The sequence below is a fragment of the Carassius auratus genome, chromosome 7 (genome assembly GCF_003368295.1).
Source record: "Carassius auratus strain Wakin chromosome 7, ASM336829v1, whole genome shotgun sequence".
Taxonomy (NCBI): domain Eukaryota; kingdom Metazoa; phylum Chordata; class Actinopteri; order Cypriniformes; family Cyprinidae; genus Carassius; species Carassius auratus.
Window position 1 is genome coordinate 23,185,352 of NC_039249.1, and position 18,632 is coordinate 23,203,983.

At 37.1% G+C, this 18,632-nt stretch overlaps 1 protein-coding gene across 1 annotated transcript; it reads right to left on the reverse strand.

Moving 5' to 3' along the window:
* Positions 1 to 390: 390 nt before the first annotated feature.
* LOC113106260 (tetratricopeptide repeat protein 17) lies at positions 391 to 17,986 on the reverse strand. Its single transcript, XM_026267986.1, has 25 exons — positions 17,763 to 17,986; positions 17,292 to 17,381; positions 16,985 to 17,154; positions 16,784 to 16,895; positions 16,188 to 16,319; positions 15,624 to 15,733; positions 15,331 to 15,478; positions 14,979 to 15,118; positions 12,717 to 12,877; positions 12,412 to 12,524; positions 10,213 to 10,359; positions 9,308 to 9,423; positions 9,057 to 9,207; positions 8,836 to 8,907; positions 7,981 to 8,205; positions 6,780 to 6,966; positions 6,002 to 6,142; positions 4,724 to 4,986; positions 4,479 to 4,629; positions 3,307 to 3,427; positions 3,060 to 3,219; positions 2,865 to 2,948; positions 2,018 to 2,137; positions 1,774 to 1,917; positions 391 to 1,687 (listed from the first exon to the last, which is right to left on the reverse strand). Exons 1-25 carry the CDS (start codon positions 17,970 to 17,972, stop codon positions 1,556 to 1,558), a joined length of 3,600 nt encoding a protein of 1,199 aa, XP_026123771.1. The 5' UTR covers positions 17,973 to 17,986; the 3' UTR covers positions 391 to 1,555.
* Between the last annotated feature and the right edge of the window lie 646 nt (positions 17,987 to 18,632).

An 18,632-nucleotide genomic window follows, 5' to 3' on the forward strand; every position in this document is an offset into this window, starting at 1 on the left:
CTGAGAAGTGAGAAACATTAGAATGTAATGAGTTTGTTTTAGGAACAATTAACGTTACAACCTATAACTGTTATAAATTATCAATTGATAGCCATTAACATGGATAAATATTATTTAAATGTTACATTATACTGTACAGTATATATTATAGTAAGTCTCAAATATAACCTTGGTAAGTCTGTAGTTTATCATCATGGCATGTCTTCATGTATTGTCATCATCAGGCTTCACAGCCACCCTGTGGTCAAAAACAGGATAGCGTGAATTATAGCATCAGCCTCTACAGCCAATCAAAGGTCCCCTGTAAATATTATTTAAAAAGTAAAACATATCCATCCAGTATCTCTAAAAGCATTTTAATACATTAAACCATTTTCAAGGGGCTTGATTTGGTGATTTGTTTTTAATGTGACCCATTCACAAGGTTGTTAAGATCCTTTATGAGACACATTAGCAAAAAATATATTTCACACTTAACAGTTTTGAACTGGGATTCAAATTTTAATTTAGTAAAATCATCAGAAAACAATCATAAACACATATTTAAAAACCGCATGTCCACTTTAATTTTAGAGGAACCTCTATGTTTTCATATAGACTATGGACACAGAAATGTTTATCTTGACTTTCTTAATATTAAATAGAACAGTACAGATCAAGAGTCAATAGCTCAGATGTGCAAAGTAAAGTGAATGGAAGTGTATTTTATAATTTTTGAGCTGAACAATCTCCTTATTAAAGGTCCCTTTTGAAAACTAAAAGGAAAATACATACATTAAAATCTCAAAATTTGCTAATGATCTTTTGTTCAGTATAAATATATGCAGTGGCTCTGTCTTCAGCCTGAACGCTGATGATTTATTCCATGTCAGCTAAGTTTGAATGCAGTACAGTAAACCATCAGGGGAAATTCTCTTTGCAGTATTGGATATTTTTAGCTAAAAATAAAAAGCAACAGGAGGATGTACCAAATGCTTCAGTCTGCCCTGATGGCAGATACAAAAAGTGCATTCAACAGCCTGAACTGTTACCATTAGACATAACTCAGAGAATTGCTGTGTAAAGTAAAAGACTAGTGTTTCTTTTAACGATCTGTATTCTGAATAACATTTAAAGACACCCTTTATACACCTAGCAGCTATTGCTGACAGAGAGTGACATATGGATATGGCGAGACTAAAAGATGCATTGTATAACTGGTATTATTGTTAAAAGAAATAGCATTCAAATGCAGTCCGACACATTCAAGCATTGAATCGACCCCAGCCAAAATATCCCTTTATAGGAATATAAAGATGTTTTACAGAAATAAACAACCCTTAAGCCATAAAACAATATTATACATTTTTTGTAAAGATCGGGAAAAAAAGGGAAACCATTTTCATAGCTCAACTGAACGGCAACCTTATAAACAGTAATGATATGGTCTATATTTATGAAATTAAGACAACAGATAGACAAACACTGTGTTCCTCACTGATAGCTAAGATTAAGGAGCAATGTTAATGTTACTTTTGTGCGTGCGTGTGTGTGTGTGTGTGTGCGTGTTGTGTCCTCAGGGAGCTCGCCGGTCCCTCTTGGAGAGGAGGTAGCACTGGATGGTGCGCAGACGATCTTTGGCTGGCCCAAATTCTGGCTGGAGTTTTAGAGTTGACTCGTACCAATGCATGGCCTTCTCAAACTCCTCCTATGAAGACATATTAAGTACATATTAAATACAGTCATCTCTTAACATAAATAAAATCCCTCATAAGACTCTGAAAAATCACTTACCATAGCTATATAAACGTTTGCCAGAGTAAAGTGGTTGACCACAAAGTGAGGAGCAATTTCCACTGCCATGCGTGCCACAGTCAGGGCGTCCTCCCATAGCCTCGCATTTTGGAAGATGTTGGCAAGGCTGATGAGAGGCACATCCTAACACAACAGAAACACACATTCATATCGTGCAGTAAGATTTGCTTTTGTACAAGCCAGCCAATGGAGACAAATCTAATAACAGAAGAACTAGCAGAACCTTCATGTGGTGAGGAGCGTAGTTCAGAGCCTGGCGGAGGCAGTCGATGGCTCTCTTTCCCTGACCTTTCACCCTCCAGTACAATGCGGCCATGCTGGACAGAACCCAGGACGTCTGATTCTAATGGATAGATGATCATCCAGATCATGAATCGGAACAATCTACTAGAGGCCTAACACATTCAACTTAGAGGATATAATTTTAGTCCCATTAACATGGATAACACCATAATAACATTACCTACAGCACCTTTTAAAAGTTTAGGGTCAGTAAGATTTGTATTTTTTTTAAAGAAATAAAAAAGTTTATTCAACAAGAATGCATTATATTAATCAAATGAAAGTAAAGACATTCATTTGATCTTTATTCTGAAAAAAGTATTTTAGTTTCCATAAAAATACTAAGCAGTACAACTCTCTTTAAATCACATACTAAATCAACACTGAGCACCAAATCAGCACATTAAAATGATTTCTGTAGGATCACATGGCTCTGAAGACTGGATTAATGGCTGCTGTAAATTCAGCTTTACCCTCAAGGGAATAAATTACATTTTAAAATGTATAATAGAAAATAATTTGAAATTTTAGTCTACTATATTTTTATCAAATAAATGCAGCCTTGATAAACATAAGAGACTTCTTTCATAAACATTACAATCTCTTATCAACCTGAAACTTTTAAAAAGCAGCACAGGCTTATTGCAAAATCTAGACTGGTACGATTTCATTGAGATTATGAATTATATATATATATATATTTTTTTTTTACTCAACTGAAGGGAATTTTTAAGAGCATGTGACCACACTTGTAGTTACATTCTTAGAAAAAACACTCAGTGTAATACCTTTTCCAACACCTTTGCAATACGTGTTCCCACTTGTTCAAAAGACTGTGAGGGAAATGTATCTTTTCCCAGATTCTGCAACACCTGTGACAGAAGAATGAGGGTGAGAACAGAAAAAAACAGCCCTTCACAAACGTCAGAACTTTTCAGATCAGCAGAATCAGTCACAGCTGTAAACAGAAGATTAAAAAACACCTCTCGGAGTTGACTCTCTCCAGTATAGTGAATGCCTCCGCGGTTGGCCACTCCGCTCAGATGGTCCAGTGTGTGCATACTGGCAGGGAGATTGGCATTACACACCGGCTCCACTGCTGGCTCCTGAAGCGGTGTGGCAAAGTCTATATGCTCTGTGATACTGGGAGGAGTTCAGAGTCACATGTTAGTGGAAAAGAGCCCGCTATGAAAGAATTCTCACAGAATGACGTTACGAGTGATATCCTACTCTATGTTCTTGGCAGACACAGCCAGCCAGGTACTAGCCACAGTTGTGAGGTCCACACGACGCGTGCGCTGACATTCCTCTGGACCGGGCCAACCCAGACTGCTGTAGTCCTTCCATCTCTCTAAAGACACATAAAATATTATGAAGTCATGATGCCTTTTGCAGCTACAGTGCTAGCAGAATCAAATCGGTGTCAGCGTTATTGTTGTTATTCCAAGTATTTGTAACAAAAAAATCTTTCAGTTCGGTATGCAAAAATCGCTCAGATTTTTCAGGCAATTCAGACAAAAAAATTCCGTTTTGCTGTTCTTTGATTTGGCATGACATATCATACTGTATAAATGCCTCAGTTCTGAAGGCAGCGCGGAGTGCAAGTGGCATCACTTCCTCTTTATTAATAGTTTTAACACAAAATAAACATAAATTGACATCTCACCCCTCACGTAATCGCTCAATTAGTTTTTCAAAACAGCTTGTAAATAAAATGTCACGTAGCATTTCATTTTGCTCAGGCAAGTCACCAGTGTCCTGTCCACAGCTCATTATTTACTAGAGAAATTAAATTTAGTGAAGAGCATTTTGCGAACTATTAGACTATATCCTTCATTATATTTTACTTTACTTGTTAGTGATATAAAAAAAAACATGTTTGCATAATTTTTTTTTTATTTGAGTGCTAATTATTATAGTTAAAACCTTATAGTAATGTAAAAGGGTTCACTAGTTTAGAGCAGAAGATATAGTGATGTTAGATTTTTATCCCTAAGAAAATTTTAATAATAATTTAATTTATTTACAGAAAAAGCAATAGTTTAATTAAAAAAAGAAGCAATTTATGTTTATTTTCTTTCCTCCTTCTGTGCCGAAACCATACCGAGCCGTGATGTCAAAAATGAGGTACGCACTGAACCATCACGTTTGTGTACGGTTTCACCCCTAAAACAAACCATAAAAATCATTTGTTTACTGAAATAAAACAAACATTAGATGAAAAAATTAAAATCTTGCCTTGGCACCTAACCAAAGGTAAGTTTAAGCTGGACTAAATAAAAACTGAAATGAAAATGAAAAGGTAAACAGAAAAATTATTAAAAAAAAATATTGAAAAAATATCAAAAATAATGAAGAACTGTATATAAATGTAATGTAGGAAGGCAGTTCATTCTCAGCACCTGAGGGTCCAGGCGAAGGGATTGTGGGTCCACTGATCTCAAGGATGGAGTTGCCTGCTGCAGGTTCACCCTGACGAACATCTCCTTCTCCCACCCAGCCCTCCAGGCTATCAGCTTTGGGCTTTTTCACACGTTTCACCTGGAATGTTATCTTAAGAAATGAAGAGAACAGGAAAAAGTTAAATTTTTCTAGATTCCGAAAACAAAAAGTTCTTAACATCTAAACATTTTCAACAGAGACGTACCCATTCAGCTCCCTCATCATCCTCACAGTTGCCGAAGCAGGGTCCTCCCCCTCTCGTCCCCATGACCCTGTCGTTTTTCAGCACGCGGATACCCCGTAGGTCCCCTGTCTTTCCATTCATGTCCAGAGCCCCCTCAAATGCTCCTATCAATTCTTCTCTCAGACGCCAGTCCTGCTCCTCTTCCTCCACCCCGTCAGTCTTTTGCTCTCGGACCCTGTCCTGCCCACTCGCCTCCCCTGAACCGTTGCTGTCCACCACCACCTCTGCAGAAGACGAGAGGGTAACAGAGAGAAAGGGTAAAGAGGAAAGCAGTGAGAGTGCTGCTTGTTTAGAAGCACACAGCAGAAGTCCTTGTTCAGAAAGATTTAATTCATTCTTTTCCATTTGGATTGACATCCTCAATCTGACAATGTTTGTAAAAAAAAAAAAAAAAAAACTGCATGTATTCTGCCCGCTATTGTTTAAAAATAGAAAGAGAAACAACATGAAATATGAAACAGTATAAAATATTCATCCATAAATCTTTAACATAGTGCTGTGTTATATTGCTACAGTATATCACATCGCCTCACTACACGCACAGAGCATTTTTTCAAATTCTTTAATTAAATCTGGAGTGAAAATCTCAAATTTAACATGTAAAGGCTTACAATTAATATATGTTTAAGTTCATAAAGCAAGGGGGAGGTGACCGTATTAATAAATGATTCACATGAAATACAATGTTTAGAATTTTTGTCTGAAAATAGCAATAACATTTCAATTTATTGATAGGTAAAATAGGTCAAGTTAACTTCTAGTAGTCAGATCAAACAATCAAAAAGAGTTGATGAAGAGATAAAATTTTATATTTGTATAAACAGATTTTGTATGTGTAGTATTGCAGTATATTTTTCTTTACAGAGAGGCTCTAAGACCCTGGACACATTTACAGCTTAATGTATTTCCAAGTGGGTGAAATACACACATTTTTAATAGGAATCCACACAATTGTGATTTTTTTTTTTTTTTTTTAAGATTTAGGATTTTGAGTAATGTCAAAAATAAATATATAAATAAATAAGAGATTTAAGATATAATGCCATTTCGAAGTCACTACTGGAATAAGCACTTGTGACATTAAGTATGTGAACTCACTTAAATTGTTATGCTAATAATAAATACAACATAAAAGTATTTTTGCTAGTGGCCTCAGAATGTTGGACTGAGTCCACTGTATTGTATATGAAGATCAAACACAGAGAAAGAAGCCCCCATAAGCTTCATTATTAATCTTACTCTCAAAGAGAAGAGAGTCTTCTAAAGCAGACACAGGCATGTCATCGGTGTCCCAGGGCTCCTGCCTGCTTCTGCTGCTGCTGCTGGCCGTGTCCCATTCCTCCAGCTCTGTGTCTTCCTCTGCCTCACAGCCAGAGCCAGCTACACACACACACACACACACACAATTCAGCTCACATGTTGCTTAACTAAGATTTTTCAAATCAATACAACTGCATTATTTATAAGAAGGTAGAAACAGAAGCCACTTGGAAACACATTCACTACTCACATTGTTGTATAAGTGAAAAGTGTGTTAGTTCAACAGGGGTTTGCTATATTAATCCCTAAATCAATAGCTCAGAGTTCCCCCAAACGAGAAGAGGACAAGGAGTTCATTTTTGTCTGCAGAGCGCAGCGGCATCTAAATAAAGCCTGTGCTATTTTTAGTGCCCTGATTTATTGAGGACACGATTTCGCTATTTCAAAGTCTCTCACACTCAGAAGAGTGCCAGGGGAGAGAGAGCGGAGCTACAGAAGGAGATCCGTGCAGGATGCTGAGGAGAACAGAAAAGGGGAGCAAACCCAGAATAGAAGACGCAACGGTAAAGAGTCTAAAATTGGCTCAAAGATTACAGTGCCTGGCTATAAAAATAGTGCTGAGCACTCTGCCACTGAGGCTGAAACACCAGGGAGGAGGAAAGAAAGAGTGAGTGATGGAGGAAGGTGAAGTGGGGTGGGGGGACTCTCGGTTTAAGTGTTTAAAGGGTCCTACAGGTTAATGGAGGAGGCTACTTACCTGGACAGGCCTGGCGCTGGAGATTGTAAAGGAAGGGGTAAAACTGGAGACAGCGCATTAGAGGCAGGCTGGCACGACACTGGGGACAGTGAACTGTGAGAGTCAGGGCCCGACGAAACACGGCCAGAGCCCCAGTCAGGTTTCCCTGAGAGAGGTGAACGCTGACCAGACTTAACAGGGTGTGAGGCTGGTGAAAAAAAAAAAGAGAGAGAAAGATACATTCATGCCTCTTAATAAACTTCTCTGTTTTGATTAAAGCAATAGCTAACCCAAAATTGAAGTTTGTGTGTTCAGGTCATTCTAGGTGCAGGTAAGCTTGTATTGGAAAAGACTGTATAAATATAGCACTACTACACCAACAGATGTTTTGCAAGTGAATGGGTGCCATCAGAACGAGAGTTCAAAAACATCACAAGTTAATACAAATCCAGTCCCATCAATTAACATGTTGTAAAGTGAAAAGTTGCATTTTTGTACTAAATCATTAAGGCATTTTAACTTCAAACCATCACTTCTGGACAAAATATAGTCTACTGAGTTAATAATCCACAATGATGCTTCACCCAGTAAAGACCTCTCTCGTCAAAATCCACTGACATATTTGGTTAGAAAAGTTTGAGAATGCTTTCATTTGTGAACAATGCTGGATCTGTGCATATTTTTCTCTTGATTCAGACAGGTTGACTTTTCAAAGGAGAACAAAATATTTTGGATTACGGACTATTTAATAGCAAGATAAAGTTTAAGTGAAGTATCAACAGCATATGAAACCACACAATCAGATTTTTCTAACCTCACAAATGTATACATTTTTGTGCAAAAATATAAATATTGCAAATAAATATTTTTGCACTGATTATTTTGAACACAAGGTAGCCAATAATAATATCTACATAAATAACAATGATATAGCCAATGATAATAATCAATATACTGACAACTACAGCCTCTTTTAACAGCATTCATCTGTCAAAACCAAGCAATGTGTTTGGATTGTATTTATCCTGGTTCTTTTCTTTGCAAATATTTATATGTTCAATTGCAATTAATTCAAAAGCAAATCATGTAATTAATGTGATCAGAAACTGTAACTTATTGACAGCCCTAGTTAACACCACTACATGTCTGACATTTAAATTCTTCTGAGGCATCAAAGGAATATTTCCTTGGTGTCATGTTATAGGTCAGTGTCAGTGCATACCTCTGAGCGGTTGATCTGCAGGGCCTGTTGCAGCAGCTCCTGGGCCTCGTCATGCAGGCCGTAGTGCAGCAGCAGGTTGGCAGTGTTGACCAGAGGCATTTCTCTGTGCTGAGGAGGGGCAGAATGAAGCGCCTGACGCAGACAAGCCAAAGCTTGTGTGCCATTTCCTTTAGCACGCCAGAAAAGACCTGCTTCATTCTGCATCATCCACCGCGGCCCACTCATCTGAGAGAAAAGGACTTTCCATTTGACCTTCGGTAAAGCTTTTGTTTTTACTATCGCAATCCTAGCTTTACATTCAAATGATGCAAGCAGACAATCTGACAACCAATTATGAGCAGCTAACAATTTCTAAAATGAAACATGTGTCATTATTTACCCATGCACATTAAGTTGCAATATTTTTTCAGTGAAACAAATACACAAAAATAAGTTTTAAAGAATATTCACATAGAAATCGTCACGACAGTGACTATGTGATGTTCAGATCCTAAAAGGCCAAAGCAGTACTATAAAAGCATCTTTGCACCAACCTGTACCACCACAGTTTAGGTCATGATTTTTTCCCCCCAAAAGAATTATAATTTTTTTATTCAGTAAAGATGAAAAATACTGATCAAAGGTGACAGCATTTCTAGTGTCTATTCATTTAAATATGCTGGACAAAAAAAAAATGTTTCCACAAAACATTTAGCAATATATATATATATTTTAAGGATCACATAACACTAACAACTAGAGATTAAAATTTCAATTTGCAATTCACTTAATATGGTCCTTAATTATCTACAAAGGGCAAATAGTGCAATTGCTAATGTACTCAACATAAGCCACATGTAACTATTAATCTTTTACCTTGTCCAGAGCCTGAGCAATCAGTGCTCCAGTTTGCTCCAAACTCCTCCCACCACTGCGCTTCAGCAACACCTGCGTAAAACACACACAGAATGACTCACCTGAGAAAACACAACACTCCCACACACTAAATAGCTCTCCCTGCACGAATAGTTCAGGTAAGCTAAGGGTGTGGTACAGAATACCTCCAGCCTGACAGTGTGGAGTTAGCGGACTCATACCTCAGCAGCATGCGGGTCAGGCAGCTCCTTCTCTAAGGCCCAGGCCAGAGAGTCCAGCGGGTCTCTAGCAGTGACAAGGTTCTTAAAGCTGCAGTCCGGCGTCTTTGCTGATGATGGAGGACTTTTGCTCTCCAAGAGGATATTCAGAGCCCTGGTAACATGACAAAGATAACAAGGTGAAATGCTACATGGTCTTTGATTATGTGACTGCATACTGTATGCAGTGTTCAAGTCACAGTGCCAAGTCTTACTTAATGTTGCGGGACTCGGGTGGCAGGTAATAGGTGGGAAGCAGATGCACAGGGGGAATTGTGGGGAATTGTTTTGCACAGTCTGACCTCCTGGGCCACAGCACCGTATGACTTTCCTGTTCGCACACAACAAACAGAATGTGACTTCTAGTATATAATAAGCAGGATACAACAGATAAAACAGAAATTATTAATTTTTATGGCAACACTAATGAACCATATTTTGCATGCTTGAATGATTTTTATTCTGAGTTATTCCAAGAAAACTAGATTTAAAGGCATACTTCACCCAAAAAATTAAAAATCTGTCATTAATTACTCACCCTTGTGTTGCTCCAAACCCATAAGACCTTTTTTCATCTTCAGAACACAATTTAAGATATTTTTTATGAAATCTGAAGGCTCATTAAAAATATCTTATTTTGTGTCTGAAGATGAAAGGAGGTCTAACGGTTTTGGAACAACATGAGCGTGAGTAATTAATAACAGAACTTTCATTTTTGGGTGAACTCTCTCTTTTACGGCTAAACCTTCCACCATTTTAAGTGTTTTCATTGCAATCGTCAGGTGGTACACTTGTATAAATCAAAAAGTTTTAATAACGAGTTTGTCTAGCAGATGAACATATTTTTACAAATCTCATAATTATTATAACATCTTTATAATGTGTTCTAACATAAATAAACAGCATGACATGTGCAGATAAAAATACGCCAAAAAATAAATACATGCCATAAATATGCCAATAATTAATATATCATGGAATCTGTGTCTGAAGAACTTCTCATTCACAAAGTTCAACACAACTCCTTCTCAAGCATTTGTGTTATTTACATTTAATTTTAGGCTAATTCTGTTGTTTTCAGCTAACAATAAAAAAATAAAAAAAATGGACACACTCTTACATCGGTGGAGGTGGTCTCCTTGTCCCAGTGGGCTGCAGGTTCCCATCCTATAGAAACGGTGTAGGACTGCTGAGGACTGTGACTCTCATTCACACTCAACTCAGACACCAGAGCAACACTGTTGGCTACTGACACTTCCTCACCAAACTACAAGCACGCACACACAGAGGAAAACAGGAGGTTGTAACTTCAATATAGCAAAGAAGACAATCAACAACATTATTACATGTAAAGTATTGCTTTCATACAACCGTTTTATAAACAAGTTTGTTTCAGCTACTCAGCTAAATTGTTTGATTCTGATCCGCATACAAACATAGTTTTGCATGCAGCCAATGTAGGGAATCGTGGACATGCAAACAAATCAATAATATATTCCTCTGTTGTTGCATGAAACTCTGCTTGTCTACTGAAATTTGTGGACTGGCATCACCACAATTCAATTGTTCTGACATTTTACCTTACCCATCTGATTGTCCTACCACTATTACTGCGCAGAAACACATCAATATTGCGTCCTTTTTCTCATGCTGAACAACAATGTTCAATGCATTTCTATTACTGTAAGGATAGGTTTAAGGTTGTGGTAGGTGTAGATGTTAATAAACCATAATTTTACAGGTAGCATTTTTCGTTGTCGAATTGTACTACCCACTGTTTTAATGGGAGGTAGAAAAATCTGACAGAGCAGGACAAATCGTCAGAAAACCTGCCCTCCAATCATCTTCATCCTGCCGGGGAGAAGAGTCGCACATGCCTCAAATTGTTTTTGCTCTAATTAGTTTGTCCACAAGGTGGCGACACTGGCCCAGGCCATCGTTTCACAGCCAAAAAAGAAAAGGAAGACATTGACGGACAAGCGCTCGTGAGGGGATTATAAGATATCCGCAACTGTAGTTTAAATGAGTATAATGACCAAGCTATCTGTTGTATCTTCTAGTGAGAAAAAGCACTGAGACTGGACAAAGTTGTGTGTCAAATGGAGTTTGAAAGGCTGCACGTTCGACTTTCCACATACGCTGCTGAGCCGCTTCATTGAACGCACACAATTATGTGAAACTGTTTAGTTATGTTGAGTTACCTCATAAACATGGTATTTAATGAGTCCTAAATGACGTAAAATGTTGTGAGAAAATCGAATATGTGCATCAGGTTTTAAAGAGATCGCACTGCTTTTAAAGTGAAGCCTGATGAAGTCTGTCATTGATGTAAACAAAGAACAAAAGAAATAGGATAAATCACTCCACTGCTCTAGTCGCTGATTAACTTTTATAGTTTGAATAAAGATTCATTTATATTCATTTTATAGTTTATACATATACAATTTGTAGTTTGTGAAGACTGTTTTAAGTTCACTTAAGTTGTAATATTTTTCCGAGCCTATTAAGTGTTAAAAATAATGACTTTCAATCATATTGTAATGTCGAAAGGCTATAATTATTGGCTAAAATTGAGGGGAAATTAATTTAATAGAGATTTAATAGAGATATCAATGATACTGGCCTTCATTAACAGTAGGATTTTTAGTAAAAAGATGCCATTAAAATATATCATCTTAAAGTTGTTTCTTCATTAATTTGGAGGTTCTATTTGAAATTATGATCATATAAACATATTAATGTGCAATTAATCATAAATAATTACATTTTTAAATATGTGAATGATTAGTTATTTTTTTAATCGATCAATAGCACTAATGTTAACCTTTCAAAGATGTTATTGTTGGTATAATATTTGTTTATTTACAGCTGAATATGCTTTTCAATTCAATTTCTTATTTTAGGTGAAAAAGACATTGGGATGACCGCCCCCACCCAGTCCCCTTCAAATCTTCAACTTGATAATCTGGCCCTCAAATGAAACTAACTGAACAGCCCTGCCATAGACCAATGCTTCTGAACCAGAGGGCCAGGGTCCACTAGGGGGACTCCACACACTCCTATGGCACCCTCAAGGATTCAAGCATTTAAATAAGCTACAACAACTAAAAAAACTAGATATTTCTTAATTTAATTCACTAATTTTAAAAAAAATTTCTAGACATGCAAAAGTCAAATTCTGAAACTCCATAAGAACTTAATGAATATAGATTTTGCAAGATTTTTTTTGTGTAGAAATCGAGTAAACTACTTCAATATTTATTCTAATTATTGACACACACAAAGCAAAATAATTCAAACGGTGTGGTTTCAGTTTCACCTGAATGTAGTGGACATTTTCAAACAGCTCTCCACGGTGATACCGTACCGGCAAGTCATACGGGCAGTGCAGGGTGAACTTCTGCTGGCCCATATGACACATCTGGTGATTTCCTGAAAAAAAACAATGAGGTCCTATTATACATATTCATGCAATCAACAGGGAAAGAGAACAAAGGTGGCACCAACTAGATCTGGCAGGCTTGCCAAACTTGTTTATCCAGTATACAGATTAATCTTGAGCTCGTAAGTCTATGTTACAGAGACCGTGTGACTGGAATTGAAAGGTAAAACATGCAGTCTAACCGAGTTGAGCTTCTTTAGCCATTTGGGTCTCGTGGATGATATTTCGCAGGATCTGCTCTTCTTGAATGAGCTTGTGCTTGTCCAGCATCTCCTGCTGCCTCAGGTAATGATCATGCTGCTTTTGGTACTCCTTCAGTTCATTCAGGGTGCGCTGCAAAGACCTGGACAAAGAGTCAGGGAAGACGCACTTTTTTGAGCACAAGATTCATAAAATTAATTTGTGCCCTCCTCCTGGTCATCAACAGAACAACTGCAAGATATTTATCATCCCTGCCAGAAAACAAATGCTTGAAGGGTTAGTTCAGCCAAAAATGAAAATTACCGTATTTTCCGGACTATAAGTCACACTTTTTTTTTCATAGTTTGGCTGGTCCTGCGACTTATAGTCAGGTGCGACTTATTTATCAAAATTTATTTGACATGAACCAAGAGAAAACATTAGCCTCCTGTAGCCTACCACTGAGCAGCATAGCATGCCCTCTCGGGCTGGAAACGGTAATGTTTTCTATTGGTTCTAAATAAATGCGTCAGCAGCGTCGTGAACACACTCACAACAGACCTGGAAGAGAAGACAATGGACTTTTATTATTTTTGGACCAAAATGTATTTTCGATGCTTCAAAAAATTCTAACTGACCCTCTGATGTCACATGGACTACTTTGATGATGTTTTTCTCACCTTTCTGGACATGGACAGTGGACAGTACACACAGCTTCAATGGAGGAACTGAGAACTCTCGGACTAAATCTAAAATATCTTAAACTGTGTTCAGAAGATAAACGGAGGTCTTACAGGTTTGGAACGACATGAGGGTAAGTTATTAATGACATAATTTTCCTTTTTGGCTGAACTAACCCTTTAAGTCTGAATGTAACAATTGGAAAGCATCATCATTTGCTTGGATTTTGTTTATCTGGTGTAACTACCAAAATACTGTCAATAATTTATGTCAGAATTTACACAATATCACAAAATATACATTTACTGTTCAAATCTTTGCAGTCGGTAAGATTTTCTAAAAATGTTTTTTAAGTCTCTTACTAATCACAAAAGGCTTAATTTGATCAAGTACACAGAAAAAAAAATAATAAATGGTGAAAAATGTGTTTAATGTACATCATAAATATTGTATTAAAATTACTTTACTAATTACTCTTTCTGAAAAATAACTTGGTTACTCAATAAGTAACTTAATTATTCAAATCGCTAATTAGGCTGCATCTTAAAATCCCTATAAATAGAAATTTTTTATAGAAATTCTTTATTCTTTAAATTTTAGTCAAACATAGAATAGTTTAGCCTTTCAGCTTTAAAACAACTGTAATAATTAAATATTTTTATTAAAAAAAGTAACCACCTTTGGTTGACCAAAATAAATAATCTGAATAACAACATATCAGAATAACAAAAATGCTTAAGAAAAATATATTTCAGTTTGGCAAGAAAAGCCCACTAGTAAAATCAGGTTTATGTAAAAATAACATGTTAACTAATGTAGGTATGAATAAACTACATAAACAATCTTCTCTGCTGAATAAAGCAGAGAATGAGCTCAGATATGGGAAAGACTCATGGATACCTCGCTTTAGTTTCATACCGATTACATAATCAGAGAATATTAGTCTTCTACTTGAATTAATTCATTTAAAAGTACACAAGCTTTCTATAGACATATTTCTCATGTCTCTGTGTCAAATATTCGCTGAGTTTGTGACATGTATAAAGTTGCTCACGGAGACCTAGACGGCAGAAAGTGCGCTGTTTGTTCTGTTTATTTTGCAAAAGCACAAATAAAAGTAAGCCCTTTTTAGATTGGATTGATTTTAGTCTTATCTGTATCGGAGTATTTAAGGTTTCTCTTTGAATCATGAAAAACTGAAAGTGAACGCGCTGGCACACAGAGGGTTAAAGACGCTGCATTCAATTTTATCTTTTAGACAGTAAATTTAGATTTCAAATTCAATATTGATTTTGATTTATGTAACGCAAGAACTAAATTACCTAAAAATTAGCAGTAATCCCTTACTTTACTTTTTCAGTGGTCAAGTAATTTAACACTGCCTGCAATGATCCATAATTAAGTCCTCTTTATAAAATGAACAGCAGAAATACACCATCATTGAAAGTACAAGAGCCATTCAATATTAGGAAAAAAGCTACTCCATACTCAGATGGTTTTCTTAATGAGACTCAAGAGTAATTGCACAGAAAAAGAGAGTCAAAGTCACAGCAGTCAATGAGAAAACAAATGGTCTGTCTTACCGATGTTGAGCCTCAAGCCGCTGCTCCAGCTTCTGCTGACAGAGGACGGCATGTTTCCTCCTCAGGGCCTGCTCAAAGCCAGACTGAGCCTGCAGGGCCTGCTCATAGCACAGCACGGAGTGATTATACTCCCCCAACATCTACCAGAGAGACGGGAGGAAGGGAAAGAGATGCAAAAAGGACGTGAGTGTCATTTAATACAGAAAAGGAAATCAGATACTAAAGAAAAACTGCCATTTCCTGTCCAGAAGAAAGTGCATGTGCACAGAGGATTATGAGGTAGTTCAAAAAGATTTTAAAGAGTATTTTCAGTATTTTCAGAAACCATCCTTCTTCAAAACGCTGCACTCACAGCGTAAATGTTGCCCAGGGTGTAATGGCTGGTTAGGAGATCGGTGGTGAGATCCAGAGCAGCGTGGGCGAGAATGGCGGCGTCAGCCGAGAAGTGTGCTCTGTGAAGTATGTTTGCCATGTTGATAAAAGCAACATCTTTGTGCTGCCTACAAAAAGAGAGGAAGTAAATGCAAATTTATGTAAAACAACCTATGCAAGTCTTTGCGCAGGTGACAAAACACTGATTTCACTGTTGATAAGCTGTGCACACTATTTATCTGCCATTTGTATCCATGTGCCATTTCACTTTACCTCGGAGAAAAGTGTAGGGCACGGACCACACAGTCCACAGCACGCCTGGGATCATTCTTCATCCGCCAGTAGAAGGAGGCCAAGTTATAAAGCACCCATGAAGAGGAATTCTTAGTGAGAAAAAAGTGAGAAAAAGACAGTCATCATTAATCTTGTGAAACGACAATTTCAGCCGACTTCTGCTATTATCTACAAGCCTTGCAAAACTGCAACTTAGAAGAAAAACTGAACCATAAAAGAAAAAGCATTGTACTTATATATCATGCAACCTTAAATAATTCCTGACATTTTCTTTGGTTAGAAGAAGGGCTCAGCTTTCTAAGCAAAGATGCTCAAAGTAAAGAATTTTTGATTTACAAAGACACCATTGTGACTCAAAGCTAATAATGTTCCTTATTGTGCATTTTAATGCTGGGTTTCATCCTATGAAGCACAATAATCTTATATTAGGAGAACATAACTACAAAGATTTCCAGTCAATACTACTTTTCCAGGCCTAGAAATCACAAATGCAACATTTCAGGTGAAAACCCTGAACTTTAGTAATCAAGCAAATCAACTTACTTGTAGCAGGGCCTGGTGTATCCGATGCCCAATCTCATCCACACTCTGTCCCAGCTTAAGAGACAGGGAGGTAAAGATTGGGTCATCCTTTGAAAGCAAGGGTGATGTTAAGTTTGCCTTCTCTTGTACACCCTGAGAGGGAAACAAAACAATGAGCAAGAAGACAATAAGCCCATGTTCAAAAATAAAGTTCACATGAAATAAAAATTCATCTTTGTATTTTCTAAATGCATCTTATAGATCTTACTGTTAAAAATTTGACCTGTGCATGTTTCATTTGTTGATCAGATAATGTTAAAACAAAAATACACAACTGAAGCTTGTAGTTAGGGTTAAACTACAGACGCATGTAGAATGCAATGCCCACATCTCACAATCCAAATCAACAATGCGTTGAACCAAATCCCCACTCCTACATTTTCCAGTTAACATTTTTTATAATTATATCTTTAATGATTTTGAAAGTTGTTGTTCATCAAAGCTGCTTTTACAGAATAATAAATATATATAAATCAGCATATTAGAATGATTTCTGAAATATCATGTGATATCTATAAAACTCTACATTCTAAAAGTGTGAAGTTCAAAACACTCACCCTGAGGTGCTGAAAGGCATGAATGCTGTAAGGGAGATCAAGTACTTTAGCACAGTCTGGTTTTTCCAGGTCTGGAGGTAGAGGTGATATCTGATCCAGAAAGTCCTCTGGACTAGAAAACCGCAACAATAATACCATAATTTCACATTTGATAATAACAATTAAAATAATGACATAAAAACACAAGCAAACACCACTCACTTTATGTCTTTGCTCTCCAGGGATATAAAAGTGCCATCATAGAGATCCAAGTCCCCCAGAGGAACTTTAGCTGTCACACAGTCAGCATCTTCTTTATAGTGTCTCTGCTCTAAACCAGTGTCCCGGTCCTCGTTCTCCTCAATGTGAATCTTCTGAGCAACTAGTTGCTTCTGCAAAATGTACAACAACTCACTGTCAGACAAGTGTTCAGGGAAGCACACCTTTACTTCTAGAGCTGCCTTCTTCAAGACAGAATTCACTGTAAAAGATCCATTAAGGTTTTGATCAGTGTGAGGCTTAACATCACCTCTAACTTCTTGAGGTAGTTCACGCGAGTCTCTTGTTGCATGAAAAGAACTAAATGGTGGGGATGTTTCAAGTTAAGAGGAGAATCCACCTGAAAACGAGAGGGAGCATGAAAAAGGCAAAGACAAAGGCAAAATCAATGCGATTGCGCACACATGCTTTGAGCAAGAGTCATTATCACATGCTTTGAGCAAGAGTCATTATCGGACAGATGTGAGGTCTGAGATTAGAAGACATAAAGAAGCCAAATCAGGCTGCTGATCTGGACAGTGTTACTGAATCACTGACAGTATGAGCAGGAGACGACTGTCAACACATGAGATCGACGCACGCATCTGTCTGACAGCTGTATACAGCAGTGTTAGCGAGTAATAAACAGATTAGAAAGTGACTGCTGTGAACTGTTGATATCTTGTCTTGTAAATATAGTCTAGAGAGCGGAGGAGTGACTAAACACGAAACAGTCTCGTACCTGTTGTTGGATTTTGCCGTCCTCCGTCACCACCCAGTGCGTGGTGGCTCGCGCAGGCTCAGCCAACAGTACACAGATATAAACCACCGCCGCTCCTCGAACAGAAGGGCTCCAGAACCGTTTATTAGTGGAATGATTGCCTGTGCTATTGCTCTTGTCACCCGCCATCTTTTTGCCGTCTGTCCATTCGACCCTAAAGGTTCGCGTCATTCACCACAATCTGCTTCCGGGTTACACAGTGACGCCGCTCACCCCGCACAACCCAAACATTCGCCAAATTAATTTTAGTTTTCCAGTTACTAAATAAATAATAATAATAATAATAATAAAATAAAAAAATTACAATTGTTATGCCGTTTGTTTTAAACTACTATGTTAGTGTCGCGGTCAACGCAGCTATAATTTATTGCATTCATTTTTAGTCAGAGAATAATAACAGTTTATAAAATAATTAAAACCCAAAGTTGAAAAAAGTCAAGTATATAATGATACGTAATGAAACTCAATCACACATATTTTAGAGGCATTAAATACAATACCCACTGTGTAATATAACATACTAATTAAATTAACTTAGCTATATAAAGTTGGGGTTGATATTTGTAAATTGCCATCATATATTTGATATTATATGAGATTTAATAAGTGAAATAAATCTGTGAAACGAACAAATAGTGGGTGTTTTTGTTGTTGTTTGTTTTAAATGGCAGTTTGGTAAACGTTTCATTTACTGAGGTTTTTAACTTTTTTTAATTTTTTTATTCTATAAATGCAGAATTCCCATCTCATAATTTGCAATGGCTTCACTGGTTATAATGGGACGTGTATTGGTTTTAATGGAAACTGTAATGGACCCTGTGGGTTTCTTTC

Coding starts and splice junctions, on each gene's coding strand:
- LOC113106260 (XM_026267986.1), bottom strand. CDS start 17,972: ATGACGCGAACCTTTAGGGTCGAATGGACAGACGGCAAAAAGATGGCG. Junction 12,525..12,716: donor GGCTAAAGAAGCTCAACTCG/GTTAGACTGCAT, acceptor GTTTTTTTTCAG/GAAATCACCAGATGTGTCAT. Junction 3,428..4,478: donor CCCTTCGCCTGGACCCTCAG/GTGCTGAGAATG, acceptor ATGTGTCTTTAG/AGAGATGGAAGGACTACAGC.